Source organism: Mastigoproctus giganteus, chromosome 7, assembly GCF_048544385.1.
Source record: "Mastigoproctus giganteus isolate SK-2022 chromosome 7, ASM4854438v1, whole genome shotgun sequence".
Taxonomy (NCBI): Eukaryota; Metazoa; Arthropoda; class Arachnida; order Uropygi; family Thelyphonidae; genus Mastigoproctus; species Mastigoproctus giganteus.
In genome coordinates this window covers 174832264-174851289 of record NC_143581.1, presented here as the reverse complement: position 1 = coordinate 174851289, position 19026 = coordinate 174832264, and the positions used below count along the sequence as shown (strand labels likewise).

The window sequence follows — 19026 nt, the reverse complement described above, 5'->3', positions numbered from 1 at the left end:
CAGGTACTCAGCACTTGCATTCTATGTAGGTAATTGTATAAATGTGATATACACGTGTCAATTCCATATATCAGGTTACAATAATATCAAGGGAGTGTGAGTAAAGTGGTAAGAATCATACAGTTTGCTTTTCATAGAATTCTTTATTCCATCTTATGAACAAACTCTTCCTTCCTTACCTTTTGTCGTTCACTAGCTTGTTCTAGGCCGAATGTCTATAATGCTCATAAACACCTTTTGTATTTTAGATATTTTAGACAAAAGGAAACATGGTGGTGGCTTTTTTTTTGTGCCCTTTTGTCTCTTAATACCTTTTCCATCATCGTTAGAAAACCAGCACTTGACAATGTTTGATTATACCACTCTTTTGTGGGCATTTGACTTTCTAGGAAAACTTTCAGGTACTTGTTATAACATTATAGGCATTCCACCTATTGAATTAACAAATAGTTCAAGAGAATCAGGAAAGAAGCATTGAAATGTTATTTGTTAATGTTGTTTAGAGATTTACATTCATACAAATGAGATAATGGCTTACCGGTTAAATCACTTGCTCCTGAATTCAGTTAAGAGGCTTCCTTCTCTCCAGCGAAATCTGGGTGTGGTCCTCTCTGTCATTTCGGATCTTTTTCTCTGGTAGTCATTCTTCTTCTTCTCTTTTGACTTTCGGTCAGCAACATTTTCGGCGAACTCTTTGGAGCACAATTGGAAAGAACCTTTCCTGCTGGATAGCAATCAGCTGGATAGTTCTAACTCTCAGCTCTCTCACGGTCTCTCTCTCCCTACTCTTCACTGATCTCCCCTATCTCAAACTGCCTCACTGACTAACTAACTAATTCTCTGACTGCTAACTCCTAACTGCCCCCTTTTTGGGCCATCAATACTCTTATATACTTCGCACCTTTGCTCTACTTTTCCCCAAAATATTCTCCTTTCATTGGCTATGCTAAAATAAAGGAATTATTCACTTCCTGCCGATGGTAATAAAGGAAGTTGTAAAAATGGACAGAAACTTTGTTCTTTTGGTTGTCTGAGCTTACGTCATAGAGACAAAGTGACCCAAGAATGCACATATTCCCTCCGATGTTACCAGCTTTGGTAACCGTCCTACGATAATCTGCGCATATGGCCTTCGCTATAATCATAAACATCTTTTATTTGCTGTTGTTGACATGGGAACCAAGGACCTTACTTTTCTTCCACCCATGTTATTAACCCTATTAAAAGTGAATGCAAGTTTTTGGTGGTTATTGCGATCCTTGCCCTCTTATTGACTCTTTCATGTTTTCACCTAAGTAATTCTGATTTCGCCTTCTCCCCCGTCCGACGTACGGCAGCGTGTGTCCGCAGTTGAGAGATAGGAATTTCTGCTGAAGCCGGAGCATTTGTACTTTTTCCCCCACAACCATGGGTTTCTCTTTTCTTTTGCTTAATTATCGTGGGTTCCGATCGAATGTGGTTTCTGACATTTTAACCTAAATATCCCAAGATATGGTTTTATTGATAGAATAGTTAATTAGATCTGCCTGATCGTCGGGACCTGAGAATTTCTCAGTCTCACAATTTTAAATGTATGTAGTCAGATCAGACATAACCGATAAAATATAAAGTGGTTAGTGTTGGCTGTTATTTAAATGTTTTCAAGTAATTTTTAACTGATTCAGTAAAAAAGTTAAGAGAAAATGTTTTCTTTCAATAAAAAAGCAAAATGCTTGGTTGTTATATGTGTTTTTGTTGAAAAATTTATTAACAAAAAATAAGCTATGTACTTACTTCACAATAGACTTCACTAATGCTCTTCCACACTATCACCTAATGAAAAACATTAAAAATTTGCTCACTAAAGAACACTGTTCTCTGTTCTGTTTCATCCATAGAACTGTTGAAGATTGTTTACCAATAACCTTCACTTCCCTTTTCTCCTTGTAATTCCTACAGATCCAGAATAAAGAATTTCCTGTGAATAGTGTTTAATTTAGGTTTAAGGATTGTGACCTTTGGCATTGAAATAGCTTGAATTCATCTTTATTAATTGACAACAAAGCCAAATCTAATTTTTTTTTTAGCTTTCTGCCCTCCAAATCCCTTTTACCATGCTCCAGCAGCAAAAACTTTATTCACAAGAGAAAAGTCGTATTTTGTGTTTACTTTAACCAAGGCTTTGTAACAATTAAGATATATGAGAAAAAGAAAATGTAAATACTGATAGTGATATATTGTTTCTGAGTATTATTTATAGAACTATCATTATAATATTCTTCCAGGCACCCTCTCAGTGCCCCCATTATCTCAGCACTCTGGGCAGCCGCCTAGCTCACCTGTACCTTGGGATGGCCCTGAGAGTGCAAATGATTTAAATTCATATGAATTTGGAGCTATAAAGCTTCAGACTATGGCAGATATATAAATATTGTACCAGTAATGCAAATTCATCATTCTGTACATGGCTATAATAGCAAACTGAAGTTTGCACATTAAAACATCATATATCTCATTGTGAAGCAGTTCTTGAGTTTTCTCCATTGTTAGCCTTAACCTTCAGGTTGTCAGTTCTTACACTGGTGGTGCCTAGTACCAGTGCCACCTAAAAAAACAAGGCTTGATCATTGCATTTTTGACACCATCATAAATGGACAATAGAACATAAAGCTACAATGCTGCACAAAATTGAGAAAAGCGAAAGCAAGAGTTGAATGTAAATCTACTTTATTTTCTGTGCATAATGAAAAGATAATTTACGTTGCAAGTGACAATACAAAAAAGAAAAAAATAATAAATAAAAAATTATAGTTTTGATACTGTGTGATAATTTTTATTAATCATAACATTCTGAAAAAATGAAGACAACACATTTTATAGTTAACTATTTTATTACATTTTGAATGTTTCCATGAAATGATCCTGCTCAGGTAGCTAACAAACTAAATGAATATTTTGCATCAACATTCACACATGAGGAGTTATTCAGTGAGGGGAATGCCAGAGGTGTATTCAACTCTGGCAGTAAGCTAGATAATCTTGTAATAACTGAGAGTAAAGTGGAAGAGAAATTGTTGAAGGTAAACACAAGAAAGGCACATGGGGTGGATGGGATCTATCCAGTTATATTAAAGGAGGCAGCAATTATGAGAGCTTCCTTGGACTCAGGGGAGGTATCCATAGACTGGAGATGTGCAAATGTGACCCCAATTCACAAAGGATGATCAAAGGCTGACACAAGTAATTATAGACCTGTGAGTTTAACTTCTGTTCCAGGAAAATTAATGGAGACACTGGTTAAAGAAGCACTGCAGGATCATTTAGACAAGACTTCAGTTATAGCTCCGACACAGCATGGTTTTGTTAAGGGGAAGTCTTGCCTGACAATTTGAGTGGATACTATGATGCAGTCACAAAAGAGCTGGATGTAGGGAATAACTTTGATATTATATACTTGGATCTTAGAAAGGGTTTTGATACTGCTGCACATGGAAGACTGCTGCACAAATTGGAGCAGTGTGGCATTGGAGGCAAATTGCTGCTATGGATAAAGGGGTGGTTGAGGGGGAGAAGACAGAGAGTGGTAATCAGTGGACACTGCTCATTGTGGACTTATGTTATTAGTGGAGTCCTTTAGGGTTCAGTGTTGGTTCCATTATTGTTTTCTGTATTTATAAATAATATTGATGATGGTATATCAAGCTTAATGTCCAAGTTTGCAGATGATACAAAGGTTGGCAGGGTTGTTAAAGACACTACTGATGCTATGCTGCTGCAACAGAATCTGGAAAGGTTGAGCAGATGGGCTGAGAGGTGGCAAATGAAGTTTAACATTGACAAATGTAAAGTACTACATATGGGAAACAGCAACCCTAGAGCAACGTATCAACTCTGTGGTACTACACTGACAGTGGTAGGGAATGAAAAGGACCTGGGGGTAATTGTGCAGGCAGATATGAAGTTCTCTGAGCAGTGCAGATGGGCTGCAAGAGTAGCTCATGGTGTCTTGTCAATGATATACAGGAATTTTTCTAGCAGGGATAAGGAGGTGATTATTCCCTTGTATAAGGCAATGGTCAGGCCACACCTTGAGTACTGTATACAGGTCTGGAGGCCTCATTTCAAGAAGGATGTAGAGCTACTGGAACGAGTACAGAGAAGGGCAACAAGATTAGTGAATGGAACAAAGGGTTTCTCTTACGAAGAAAGGCTTAAATTTTGCAAATTACAGTGTCTGGAGACTAGGCACCGGCGAGGTGATCTGATAGAGATGTATAAAGCCTTGAATCGTTTGAGCATGCTCAATGTTGATGGGATTCTTTCTCTTGCTCAGAATAATCACCTGAGAGGGCATAAATTCAAATTGAGGAAAGACAGAAGTAGGATAGATATGCAGAAATTTGCCTTTAGCCAGTGGGTAGTTGGTTGGTGGAACAGACTTCCATCCCTTGTTGTCGAGGTTGATAGCCTAAATAAATTTAAGGCTCAGCTGGACAGGTATTTCGAACGAATGGAGGGGTGAAGTGGAAGTTTGTTTGTTTTTTTTTTTTTTTTTGGCTGATGCTGCATAAGCTTGCTTTCTTGCATCATATGCCTCTACTAATGCTAATGTAATTTGTAATCTAATTATAGATGTTTTCATTAAATCTAATAATTTGATTACTATAATTGAACAGAAATTATTTTACTTTAAATTAGGTATTTTTCGATGTTTGAAGTTTGAAACTAATTTTGCATTCTGGAGAATTTAAAAAGGCCACTTTCTGTTTAGCATACATCAGAAAATGATTGGCTTGCTAGTCATCTGGAACTTTTGCATTTAGAGAAGTGCAGAGTCTATGAATAGTACTTGGATGAGGGAGAAATAGGAAAAGCAGAATGCTGTAGAAATATTGAAAACACCACAGATGAAAATATTAATACTTTGATGGAATACCTGTATGCATTCTTTTCACATTCTAACAAATGTAATTCTTCGCATATGAATTTAAACATGATACTCTCTTAGCTATTAATGTTTACCGCAATAGAATTCAGAAAACTACAAGCAGCATTTAAAACAAAAGAAATATTATTAACATCATTGCTGTTGGCAATTACTGGTATCTGTTCTAAGATGTTGGTAATCTCATTGAAACTTCACCTTCATAGGAAGTTCCAGTGACTTTCACTTGTCTAAGTTATTAACTTCATCACTCTGTACAAATTCAGGCACTGCTAGTTGTGTGAATGTGTGAAATTCTCGAGTTTTTTCCTAATCATATTTACTTTTAATACTATTTTCCAGGGCCTTCCCAAAGTTTTTTTTTTTCTAATCTTAGCTTCTTCTTCGATATTGTCTCTTGTAAATACTTGTGATGACAAATATCTTGGACAGTTCAGAAATTGTGATGGAGCAGCTCTATGAATTAATTTTTGATGCTTGACATCTACAGCTTTTCTTTTGTTTTTCCCATCAAGTTTAGATGCCTGTCTAATTATCTGAGATGGCTCAAAATGAATCTCACATACCTGTAAAAATATGAAATATATAAATAAAATGTTATGCTCTCTTCTGCATTTCAGTTTTCTTATTATTGATATCTCATAGATGATTGTTATTGGCTTTTACAGCTAAGGATACTGTACTTCAGTCCGCGCGCATGGGCCTATAGTCTATCAAAAGTTGCAATAAATAAAATTAACATTACGTATAGTACATATATTGAGTTTTTTTGATTTCTTAAACGAGCATGCACTTTTCTTCAGTATGTCCAATACATGAAATTAATATTTTATATGTAAATGAAACCACAAAATCCAAAATTCTGACAAGAATATGTGTTTCATTTCCTCGTGATAGCTAATTGTGTGTTTATATAAATGTACTATATTATCGTTTCGTTACTATTAAAATACCACTATTTAAGATAACTATTATTAACATACCACAAACTTGCCTTTGAATGTTCAGATGGCACAAAGTCTTGCTTTGTTATAGCTTTCAATCATTTGTTCTTTAAAACAGTATTCTTCAAAGGAAAGCCAAAGACGTATATTTCCGATCACCTTTATAGTTTCCACATTTTCCAGGCATTATTAAACATTTCAAAGCACTTTTAGGAGATGGAATATCACAAACACAAAAGTTATATCATATTTATAAAATTCACAACAGCACAAATAACATGAACAAAAGCACACTAGAACACAAACAAAAGCACTATATGGTATATGAGTAATGGCACTTGTTGAGAATGAATAGCATTGTACTTCTGTTTATGGGAAAATGCCTATTTATTCAATGGTCAAGCTTGGCTCATCTTGTCATGATTACTTTTTGACATGAGATTTATGATGTTGTTATGGGCAAAGTTTGCTTTGCTTTTATAGCTATATATTGAATGATGCATTTACACTTCTTGTATGATCAATGTAGCCTTAAGAAATTTGAAAGCCCTGGGCTAATAACATGGGTTATCACTCAAATATAAGAGGGTGCTCTTATATTTGAGTGAACTGTTTTATTATTAAAATAATGCTAAATATTTATTTTAATAATAAAAATAGATATTATTGTTCATAAATGAAAACAATGCAAATATTCTTATAAAACAAAAAATAGATAGTTATAAACTATAGCTTGAAACTTTGTAGCTCTAAACTTATATATGTTAAATTTTTATGTTAATTTTTTAAGTCATTGTACATGTCAGGCATAGCCTTTTTCTGTATGTAGCTATAAGCAAACTGGGTTTGCTACTTAGTGTATCAGTCTCATAATGTGGAGGTACTTCACCAGAAGTGATTGTTGCTTGGTATTGCACTACCCTAAATAAAAAGCACTTCTAGTAGAGAAGGATATTGCTTTTTATTTAAAATGTATGCCCCTACCCACTTGTGGTGAAGTGCCTCCTTGATGCACTGAAGTTGCAAACCCAGTTTGCTCACAGCTACATACAAGGGGGTATCAAAAAGTTCATATCCTTACCTAGAAATAATAGCCCTAGAAAGGTGAAACTTCACAGGAACTTTAATCCTTTTCTATGTACTCTCCATGTATAGTAACACATTTCTCCCATATATGGATCAGTTGTTTAATGGCTTGATCATAGAAGTCTGCACTATTTTGCCTGAAACCATGATTTTACTTCATTGATGACTTCCTGAGACGAATAAAAGTAGCGACCATGCAATGGTGTCTTCATTTCTTGAAATGAGAAGAAGTCTGATGGTGCTAGGTCAGGATGCTGGGTGCTGCAGTAGTTCGAAGCCACACTGGGCAACAAAGAAGTTGGTGGTAATGGCTTAGTGAGCTGGTGCATTGTCTGAGAGAAGACAAACATCTTTGGTTAACATTCCATGCCTTTTTGCCATCAAAGCATCGCTTACCTTTTTTCAAAAAATTTCTGTAGTATTCTTCAGTAAGTGTGGAACCACGAGGTAGGTAATCTGTCAGGATAACCCCTTTCCTGTCCCAAAACACGGACAGTATCACCTTCTTCCCAGATGGAGTGGTCTTTGCCTTTTTGGGAGGTGGGAAGGAGTGGAAGGAGGTATGCTTCCACTGCTTTGACACGTCTTTAGTCTCTGGACCATACTGGTACACCCAGCATTCGTCATTTGTTACCAACTGATCAAAAAAGCTCTCAACATCTGCATTACACAAATCCAACAGTTGGCGAGAACATTGCATTCAACATTGCTTCTGCAAAGGCATCAACAAGCTTGGAACCCATCATGTGGAGACCTTAAAAATGTGCAGATGGTCATGTAAAATGCTGTGTGCAGACCCACAACTAATTCCCACTTCATTTGCGATGAAATGAATTGTCACACGTCTGTCACTCAGCACCAGCTGCTCAACCTTTGCAACCATCTCACTGTGTGTGGATGTTGATGGCCTTCCTTCTCTTGGCTCATCAAAGACACTTGTACAACCACACTGGAACTCCCGTTTCAACTTTTTAAAAGTGTCATAGGATGAATGATTCTGCCCATATTCAGCTTTCATTTCTTGATCAATTAGCTGAGCTTTCTTTCCCTGAAAATTCTGGAACTAATCACTGCTCACTACTCTGCTTTGTCAACCATAGAATCCTTTCTCAGATTCTAGGCTCTACCGCTGGTGGATCACGTATGGGAATGAAATTTCACATGTTAGTTATTGAATATGTAGACAACTTACAGTGACGGAAAAAGAAACTACATCACCTTAATAAAAGTAACATTTGTAGTGAAACTTATAAGATATTGTTTGATTACAGTCATTTTGTTTGTTGCAAAGCAAAGGTATTGCGTCAGATAATGCTTCTTTGCATCAGACAGTAATTGCAAGGTATTGCACCAGCCATTTCTATAAATATGGTTTGGGAAGGATATACACAGTGGTGAGCTGTAGTAGGCTCGTGAGAGCCCAGTGTTATTTTTTTTTGAAAATTTGCAAGCCGATCATTTATTTTACAAATGAAATCCTGAATGCAATTCCGCTCGCCCCACCGAATTACCATTTCACAATGTTAGTGGTGTCTGTAAAATCTATGCAGTCACATACCGAGAAGTTGCGCTAGTCAATATGCTTTCCATAGCCAGTCAGAGGATTAAGAAGATTCTAGCTTCTGGTCAACCTGTGTTGTGGTTCCCCTTTACTCCGACAAACGGGCATATGTTTTTCGGAGAAGTGAGTGATCCATGCCTTCCAGTAAATTTCTCCTGTCTATGTTTACATGGTCACAGTAGCTGAATATCCATGTGATTCCCACTTTTTGCACTGTATTCTTAGAATTAGTGAGAGTAGCAACGTAGGGGAGATTGAGGCAACTAAGATATTATATAAACTTTATGAAGATGAAATGTTGGCAGATTTTGAAACTTTGTTGAGCCTTTCACTGTGTAGAAAATGTTCTAAAATATAATGGCATACAGGCAATAATTAAAAAAAAAAAAAACACTTTACCAATCATCAAAAAACTAGTGCAAATTAAGGATGATTGCTATAGAACTTGATGTAGAAACTATAAAGATCGGTCGAGTGTTTGGGCCACGATGAGCAGCTTGTAGCTTGCGGATGGCAATTGTAGGTTGGAGGAATTATCCCGCTTTGTGCAAACATTTTGAATCAGAAGTAAAATATTCCGGATTATTAAATAGACTTTTAAATTTGGAATTTCTTAACCATTTAGCACTAATGATTGACATCCTACAGGAGCTCTCTTACCTTTCAGAAGCTTTACAGAATCACAATGGTAAAAGCATATAAATTAGTTATTTGAACTATCAATGCTATTGCTAATTTGAAAAATTCTGAAGGAAATTATGAAGCTAAAATTGAGAGCATGTTGAAGTGGAAAGAATTTGAAGGAATCAAAATCGAAAGTAAAAAAATTACCTCATGACAAGTAATTAAATGCATTGTTTTATCCTTAAAGGATAAGTTATTAATGCAAGAGGGTGATTTTAAATTAAATAAAGAAAATAACGATACCATTGAAAGAAATTTTAAATATATGCTACCCGAAATCCTGGAATGTGAAAGAACTTTCGTCTCGATGGCAAGGCGGTGAAAACCGAATAAGAAATTTAAGTTTTCTGATAAAATATGAAATAAAAATTAATGATTTTAGAGATTTTGTCGAAGACGGTTTATCTTTAAAATCAAGCGAAATTACCTTTTCAATTAAGAAAGCCAGACAGCACATTTGAAACCATTGTGATTAGCAGTGCTAAAGCCAAGTTCAGGGTGCCTCCGTAGCCAGGTGGGCAGGAGCAACAGTGCGTAGCACACACTTCTTGATTAGACCAGGGTTTGAGCCCATGCCCACCAAATACAGAAGATGCGGAAAGGTCAGGGAGTGACCACCACATATCCCCGGAGCAATATGGCCTTAGTTGCTAATGCTCCTAAAAACCAAAAATAACAACAAGTTCAGCTTTCAGCGTAATGAATAATATTGTGACAATTAAACATGTTGCTGATTATGAAGACCATACATCTAAATGGAAAACCATTGCTTCATTTTGATCTGGATCATTATGTCAAATCATCGCTCAGCTATTCAGCAAAGCTGAAGATCGACAACAAATATTAATAAAGAAGTAAATTCTATATGGCAATTTTTAGAATAAATTTTTCTTGAATATTTGTGAAATAATATTTTTTCATGTAATTTGTGATTTTTTGTTTACTTTTTCTAGAAAGTTTGTTTTTTTATGTAATATTTGTTTTTATATTGTGGAATGTTTTGTGATAGTTTTTATGTTATTTGTGATATGGGAAATATTTTGTTATTTTTTATTCGCAATATTAAAATTTTATTATGAAAAAAATGTATCCATTATATTTCCCTAGTTTAAAAAATGACGAATAAAAAAGTTGCGCATGTGCCAAGCACGCACGGTAGATGGTTTATGCGAAACATCCTTCGCATTTCTTTTAGGTATTTTGATTTGTATATATTGATTACGAAATAAAAGAGCATTTTTATTGTAAATATTTTATTGATCATTCACAGAGTTTCATAATTTCGGGAAGACAAGATACAATGGATTTATGAAAACTAAAGTAAGAGATGTATACTTGCGAGTGCAACGTATCTAAATATCTCTGTAAAACTTCAGGAAGCATGATTGTGATGTCATACTATACAAAAATTCTAAAAAGTTAGAACTCCAAACACTGTTGTATCCAGTTATCATCGTAAGACGAGGCATGACAACCAGGTTTTTAAATATTTTTTTTTTTTTTAGATAGATCTAGGAACATTTTACACATTCACTTATATGCATGGTTAGGGGGTAATAAGCCACATTGTCCATCCCCCAAAATCTGCTCCTGACTCTAGATATCATACCAGTCATAAAAAATGTCACTCGCTCTAATCACACTACTGGTAGTGTGAGCGTGGGAAGTGCCTCTAGTGGAAGCCGTGGATGACGTCACTGCCATGACCGATCAAATTTACTCGGTAGAAAGTCTGAAAAACTGTGAGCCCATTGTTAAAATATTCACAGCTCACCACTGGACATACATGCTCATTAGTATCCTGTTTTGCAGAAGTGTAAGTATGGCTCCATATGTTCAGTTGATACCAAGAAAAAAAAAAGTGTAGATGTTGCTCTGTCCCAGGAAAGGCTTTCTACGCATGCTATCTCTGATAAAATAGGCTGCCACCAGTAAACAGTATCCCGGGTGCTGAAATGAAATGTTGAAAATGGTGATATGAAGAGAAGACCATGGTAGTGCTCCTGATCTAAAACTGGACTATTTAGATTTAATAATGAGTTTGTCTTCTTGTCTCACAAGGCTTAAAATACACTTACACCAATGTTTTCTCCTCATTTTTCTCCCTTAAGGTGCAGTCATACCTCAGAAATGCTAGCATTACAGTGTTGGATTGGCCTTGTAACAATCAGTTTTGAACCCTATTGAAAATTGCTAGTACATAATGTTGTCTAAAATTGCTCAGAAGAAACCAACAAGTAAGATTCAGCTGCAGAAGAACATTGTAAGGGTGTGGTACCACGAAATTGGGCAACCTTATATACAGAAGTTGATTAACTCTATGCCAGATCTTTGCAAGGATGTAATTGCAGCTCGAGGAGGAAAAACAAAATATTGAGGACTTATTTTGCTGATTTACAGTACATGATACTATTATGTAAACTTGTCATTTCAGTTTGTACACGTAAATGCAATAAAATGTATGTTTGGTTGTCATGATTGCCATTTGCATGATTTCTCATATTTCCATTAATTATGCATTTTACCCTTTAGGAAGATCATTAGCATTAGCATTAGTAGAGGCATATGATGCAAGAAAGCAAGCTTATGCAGCATCAATGAAAAAAAACACGCTCCCATTTCACCCCTCCGTTCGTTCCAAGTACCCGTCCAGCTCAGCCTTAAATTTATTTAGGCTATCATCAACTTCCACAACAAAGGATGGAAGTCTGTTCCACCAACCAACCACCCGCTGGCTAAAGGCAAACTTCCGCACATCTATCCTACATCTGTCTTATCTCAATTTGAATTTATGCCCTCTCAAATGATTATTCTGAGCAAGAGGGAGAATTCCATCAGCATTGAGCATGCTCAAGCCATTCAAGGCTTTATACACCTCAATCAGATCACCTCACAGGTGCCTAGTCTCCAGACACTGTAATTTACAAAATTTAAGCCTTGCTTCATAAGAACAACCCTTTGTATATATGGCAGTTAGGTATATCAGGTGGAGTATTTTTATTGGATTTCATTCACAGTGATATATATCCCATCTAACAAATGCATTTTGAACATTTCTGCAATCTACAATGCAGTGCAAAACACATTATTTGCAAAATTCACAAGTGATGCATTTTTTTGTGTGGCACTGTATATTAAAAACGGCATCTTCCTACTGATGTTTTATCTAAGTCAGGGCACGAACTTTTTGACACCCTCCTTGTAAATTTCAGTGCAGTTATTAGTAGTACCTTTCTTACTCTAATGAAATTCATTTTAACTAAAAAAAAAAAAAAAAAAAAAAATTCTTACTGTACATAAATATATTGTTAACAGAACTCTTTATATTCAATTTGTTTTAGGGAGTGAGATGGAAAGTTGTGGTGTGCCTGTTGTCTGTATTGTGGTAGAAGGTGGACTCAACACTATCAGGACTGTTCTTGAGTATGTGACAGATAGTCCACCTGTGCCTGTAGTGGTCTGTGATGGTAGTGGTAGAGCAGCTGATCTTTTGGCATTTGCTCATAAATATACAAAAGAGGATGAGTATGTGAAAATAGTTTTCTTCTTTTTGTGTTAATTAATAACTGTTATCTGCTAAGTTTATAATGATTTGGATTTGATTGCATGATGTACAATTTGAAATGCACTTTGAGTATTTCCAAAGATACCTGTAGTTATCTATACCATAGTAGGCAGTCATTAGAATACTTACTGTAACATGATTCTAAATTCAGTTTCAGTTAAATCATTCAAAATACTTTGTGTATTTTCTGTGCATATTGAAGTTATTTTCCAAGCAGAAGACTTAATACTATACATTATAGCCAAAAGGTTTCTAGTTTCTATATAATATGCACTAAATTAATAGCAAAGCTTATAATACTTATTCACATCTATATGCAGACAGCAGTTTGCATTACATCAAGTTAACACACTATTGGATCATCTAATACTATATAAATTATATCCAAATTCTTCTTGTTAATTCATGATCAATACTAACACAGCTTCTGTGGTAGTTATTCATAATAGGTTAATGAGTTTGTGGTTGTTAACTTTGCTACTAGTATAATAAACAGAGAGATCTAAAATTCTGTTCATATCACAGTGATTTTAGCAGCTGTTAATGATTAATATTATAAAATAAAAGTGACTTTTTCATATAATAAAAAAAAATTGTTTATTCTGTTTGTAGATAAAGTCAAAGGAAAATGATTTCATATAGAGAGATAAGAAAAATAATTAAATGTAACTGTAAAACACCATTTTATTTAATATTGGTCTGAACAAAAGAAAATTCACAAGAGCTGGAACACTAGGGAAGTTCTACAAAAATGGCACAACTAATTGTATTAAAGAATTGTGGAAAAGTAAAATATAATAAAAGTTAAAGATAATGCACAGTTAATTCATCTTTTCTGGAGTATGTGCATATACATATATTATATATGTATTTAATCATTTATGAAATAAATAATAATGAAAAGTAAGATGCATGAATTGAAAGGTAGGAAAAGTGTCCCACATCAGATTAATGCCATCAAATTATTGATTAAAACATTACATCAGTCTGTAAAATAATTACATCCGTATATAAGATAATGATATTGAATAAGAGTGTATAAAGTATAATGTAGTACAATAAAAGTATATACATAGTGAGCCATTAGGCCAAAAGAATTGAATAAGTGCATTAAGTACGATAAAAGCCTTCAATGTGAGCCATTAGGCCAAAACAACAGATGTAAGATAAGGATTTAGAATAAAGGTATTCATAATGAGCCATGAGGCCAAAAGAAGCGATAAAGGCTAAGATAGTCTGAGTTGGTTTTATCTGTTATACCCTATAAATAAATAAATATGGTTAATAATATAATAATAGAGTAAAACTAAAATAATGAGGCTAATTACTGATGATGCATATATTGATGATAGGATACATTGAATGGTATGTTGACAAGGGCTAGCACCATTCAATACATCCAATCAATAATTAGCAAAACTGTGTTTCTGTTTGTCATATGTAAATATAGCTAGGTCCAAATAATCAAAAGTTATATTAAAATTTAGGAGCATATTGGCAGAATAACAGCTAGCCTGACAGATAGCAGTTAAGAAAATAATACAGAGGGCGAGAGCCTACAATTGTTTTTATTTTACAAACAATTACAAACAAGTTGTGGGACCCATGTTTAGTCTCCAGAGCTAAGTTCCAGTCAACCCTTCCTTATCTCTTCCATCATGCAGTATGACTGATGACTTTTGAGGTTATGATGACCATAATGGCGAGATCCAATCATCCTTACATTTTGAGGGTACAGCTCTAAAACAGTGTTCGTAGGCCGGCCTCTAGTTAGTACACTGGACCGAACCTGTTGGTTACTCTCTAGGAGGCTTCTGGATCAGCAAGTCACTATCTCTGCCAGATAGTGATTGGAGGGAGTCCGAATAGTGTGTATGCGGGGGCATTGTCGAGGCCACGTTATGTCAAGGATCTGGGTATATTCTTAACATGTGTACGCCATATCCAAAAATTTTATTACTTCATACAGCACGTCACCCCCCAACTTTTTCTACTATTGAGGTCACCATGAATTGTCAAACTAATAGGGTAAGCTTATATACAAAAAGATATAAACCTCCCAAACACTTCCTAGTTCATTTCACAAATATACGTGGTCTCAGTTGTAATTTCAATGATGCCCACTTGCAGTGTGCCAAACCCCATGTACTTTTTCTCACAAAATCTCAATTATTGGTTGATTCATCTACTGCTCATTTCAGTTGCCCAGATTATTCACTGTATGATTCCTTTTGCCTCAAAAGTGGTACTTGTGCGTATGTCCATTCCAATATACCCTGTCAGAGACTTGGTAATTTGGAATCTCCTCTTTTCGATCTTCTCTGGCTTAAAATCTCTCTACCTCATTGTGTCAAATTCATCTGTTGTCTCTACGATTCTCCCAACTCCACTAACCACTGAGAGCCCTTTGACTTCCTCTCTTTGCAACTTGACTTTCTCCAGTCCAACTTTCGTAACAGTGAGGTAATTTTCCTTGGTGATTTTAATGTTCACAACTCCAGCTGGCTTCCATTTTCTAGTCACACCGACCCAGCTGTTCAAGATGCTGAGGCTTTTGCAATTAGTAATGACCTTGCACAGATTGTTCTTTATCTGCAAGAATACTGGACACCCGGTACTACAAGAATACCCAACACGCTTGATGTTTTTCTCACAAACAGCCCTTCTAAAAGTACACGGTCGAAGTGAGTGGCCTTTAGGCACCTCAGATCACAACTTGGAGATTATCTCTTCTCCAATGGAACCTCATTCTTATGGCTATTCCCAACCTCATGTTGTTTGGCAATAGAAGAATGCAAAATTGGATGGCCTGCGAGATTTCTTTTCTTTTTTTCCTTTGTAGAATTACTGTTTCAAAACTTCTGATGTCAACCGTGTCAGTGAAATTATTCTTGTAGGAATGGAATCTTTTATTCCAAACTCCACTTTAAAATCTCGTCCTTTATCTAAACCTTGGTTTTCCAATAAATGTGCTAAGACTGTTCAAGAGAAGAACGTTGCATATCGTAATTGGCTTGTTTCTAATTCTTCAGTTTCATTTTCTGCCTACACCAAAGCTCACAACAATTGTAAAGCAGATATTAATCAGTCCAAACTAGATTTTGAACAGGCTAAGAGTAGAAAACTTGCTTCGTGCCCTAATTGTAGCCGAGCATTCTGGTTTCTTGCCAAAGCTTTTGGCCCAACTTTGCCCATCTCTGCTCCCACCTCTGTCAAAATCAGATGGTTGTATTGTCACTTCAGCCAAGGATAAATCTGACCTGCTAGCATCCCATTTTACTTTCAACTCATGTATTAATGAACTTTGTAAAACACCTCCCACCATTCTCAATACGCTCCATTCAATGCCTCCTTTGGTCTTCCATGAAAAGGATGTAAGAAGGATTTTGACGAATCTTGATGCTAAGAAAGCTCCAGGTCCTGATGGTATTTCTCCACTTGTTCTCAAAACCTCTGCTCCTGAACTTACTCCTGTTCTTTGTCGCCTTTTTTCACTTTCTTATTCCAAAGGTGTTTTTCCTTCTGCTTGGAAATTTGCACATATCTAGCCAGTCCCTAAAAAGGGTGACAAATCCCTCCCATCCAATTATCATCCCATTGCAATTACTTCTACTCTTTCTAACGTAATGGAGAAATCAATTAACTGCCAACTCTTAAAACTATCTAGAAAACCTCTGTCTGATTAATGATCGCCAGTATGGATTCCATCAGTGTTGATCTACTGGTGATATTCTGGCTTCTGTTACCCATTTATGGACAAATTCAATGGAAAAGTTCAGTGAAACACAAGCAGTTGGTCTTGACAGCTCAAAGGCTTTCAATCGTGCTTGGCATAAAGGTCCTCTAAACAAGCTTCCATCTTACGGTTCGCCAACTGTTTTTTGTAATTGGGTATTCAGTTTTCTCTCTGATCGCTCACTGAGAGTGATGGTAGATGGCTGATTTTGATCTTCTCCACTAATGCTGGTGTCCCCCAAGGTTTAGTTCTTTCCACCCACTCTTTTCCTCTTGTATATTAATGACCTTCTTCCATTGACTGGAAATCCTATCCATAGTTTTGCCAATGATAGCACATTGCATTCCACTTTCCATTTTGAGAAACCTTGCCCTGCTCAATCAGCTTCAACTTCTCACATATCCGCTACCAATTCCTTAAATGCCGATCTCCGGGTAATTTTCCATTGGGGCAAAGACAACTTAGTTGATTTCAATCCTTCTAAAACTCGGTCTTTTCTTATATCTCGCAAAAAGAATTCTTCTGCTCCTATGCTTATCTTTGGTGACACTCCGATTTCTAGGCAAGATGATATATCTCTTTTGAGGATTACCCTGACTTCTAATGTCTCTTGGCACAAGCATATTACCAATATTGCTTCCTCAGTATCTGTTGTTTGTTTATTTGGTTTTTAGGAGCATTAGCAACTAAGGCCATATTGCTCCGGGATATGCGGTGGTCATTCCCTGACCTTTCCGCATCCTCCGTATTTGGTGGTGACGGGCTCGAACCCCGGTCCAGTGAAGAAGCGTGTGCTACGCACTGCTGCTCCTCAGTATCTAAAAAGGTTTTCTCTTTCGCTCTCGGCATTACTTTTCTTCCAAACAGATATTCACTCTGTACAAATCACAAATCCACCCTACCATGGAATATTGTTACAACATCTGGGGCAGTGGCGCCAAAACCTCTCTCAGGCTTCTAGATTTTATTCAGAAGAGGGCAGTTAAGTTAATTAATGACTCATCTCTAACAGAGTCTCTCCATTCTCTGTCTCATAGATGTACTGTTTTTGCTGCATGCCTTTTCTACAGATACTTCCATGGGCACTGTTCTTCTGAATTAGCTTCTATATTTCCCATTCCCTCTTTTAAAACAGTCCGAACACGTGCTGCCACCAGCCAACATCCATTTACTGTCCAACGTCAAACTCACAGAACCAACTTTTCATCTACCTTGTTTATTCATTCAACTGCCGTTTTCTGGAACAACCTTTATAGAAGTTCAAGTTCAGCAAATATCTTTTTTTGTCCTCTCAACTTCCAACCCAAGCATGATACTAAGTACTATAGGTTCTAATACCTCTCTTGCTTGGGGTTTTCATTAATATAAAAAAAAAAAAAAAAAAAATTACATGCAATTATAGGAAACAAAACCAATCTGGTCTTGTGAACTGGCATATCAGCATTTATTTTAAATATATGGCATTCATTTTTCTCACCTTCTGAGAACTGTAATGCAGGGAACATAGGTTATTTTGATTTATACCCTTGTATTTTTACTCAACATACAGATTATACTACAGTGGAATCTCGTTAATACAAAGTTCAAGGAACATAAATTTTCACGTTTTGTAATAACGAGGTTTGTAGTAATGAGGCCCCCAAGAAGTGTCAAAATTTTACCCTTTTTTTTTTTTTTATGGTACGTACTGTGTATCTAAGAATAATAATAAATAATAATAATATCAAAAATAAATTAATAAAAATAAAATAAAATAAAAACAAAAGCCTTGTCTTACAATACAGTAATAGGAATAACATATTTTTTGAAGATTTTATTTTATTTGTAAGATAAACTAAGAGAAAAGCAATATTAACAGAAATGAAAATATTGTACAGTATATACTTTGATATATACAATATTTTAGTATCACAGTAAAAAGAATATCAATCTTAATATAAAAAGAGGCATACAAACCATTGTTGGGGGGTTACAGCCAGTGTTGGGGGAGTTACGCACCCCTATGCGATGCTAAATGAAGATAGGGAGTTCAGGTACTCCTAATATTTTTCACTGTCAGTGCACTTAAGTTCTGAACATTCCTATAGCTTAATATATCCATCTAGTGGTAAAATAGGACAATAATCTTGTATATCCTGAATATTTTAAAAGGGGGGAATCTCCCCACCAATTAAATATCACGATTTGGATTAGTGTTGTGTTTTAGATTAGAGACTTCAGTTATGCTAATTAGCTTAGAATCTCCAATGCTGCAAAACCTTTTTTGATTCTACAACTGGTTTTCTCTTGTCTAGATGAAGAGTTAGCAGAGAGAGACAATTATTTCAAACAAAACATTTAATATAACAAATTAATAAACAAACATAGATCACACCTTCCATGCAAGAAGATTAAAAAGATTAAAGACATGAACATTCTAATATAACATATGCTACATTTATGAGAGTAAGTCAACATAATAATTAGTTATAGTGGTCACTCGTTTGAGCCAATATTATAGTAATTTCACATAAGTAGCCATTGTTA

At 35.6% G+C, this 19026-nt stretch overlaps 1 protein-coding gene across 1 annotated transcript in view; it reads left to right on the top strand.

Moving 5' to 3' along the window:
* The window catches only part of Trpm (transient receptor potential cation channel, subfamily M), a 715965-nt gene that overhangs the window by 484112 nt on the left and 212827 nt on the right, over positions 1-19026 (top strand). Inside the window, exons 8-9 of the mRNA XM_090378481.1 lie at positions 12541-12724; positions 13085-13090. Of these exons, the coding sequence (XP_090234607.1) occupies positions 12541-12724; positions 13085-13090 (190 nt within the window). The remainder of the gene's footprint in view (positions 1-12540; positions 12725-13084; positions 13091-19026) is intronic.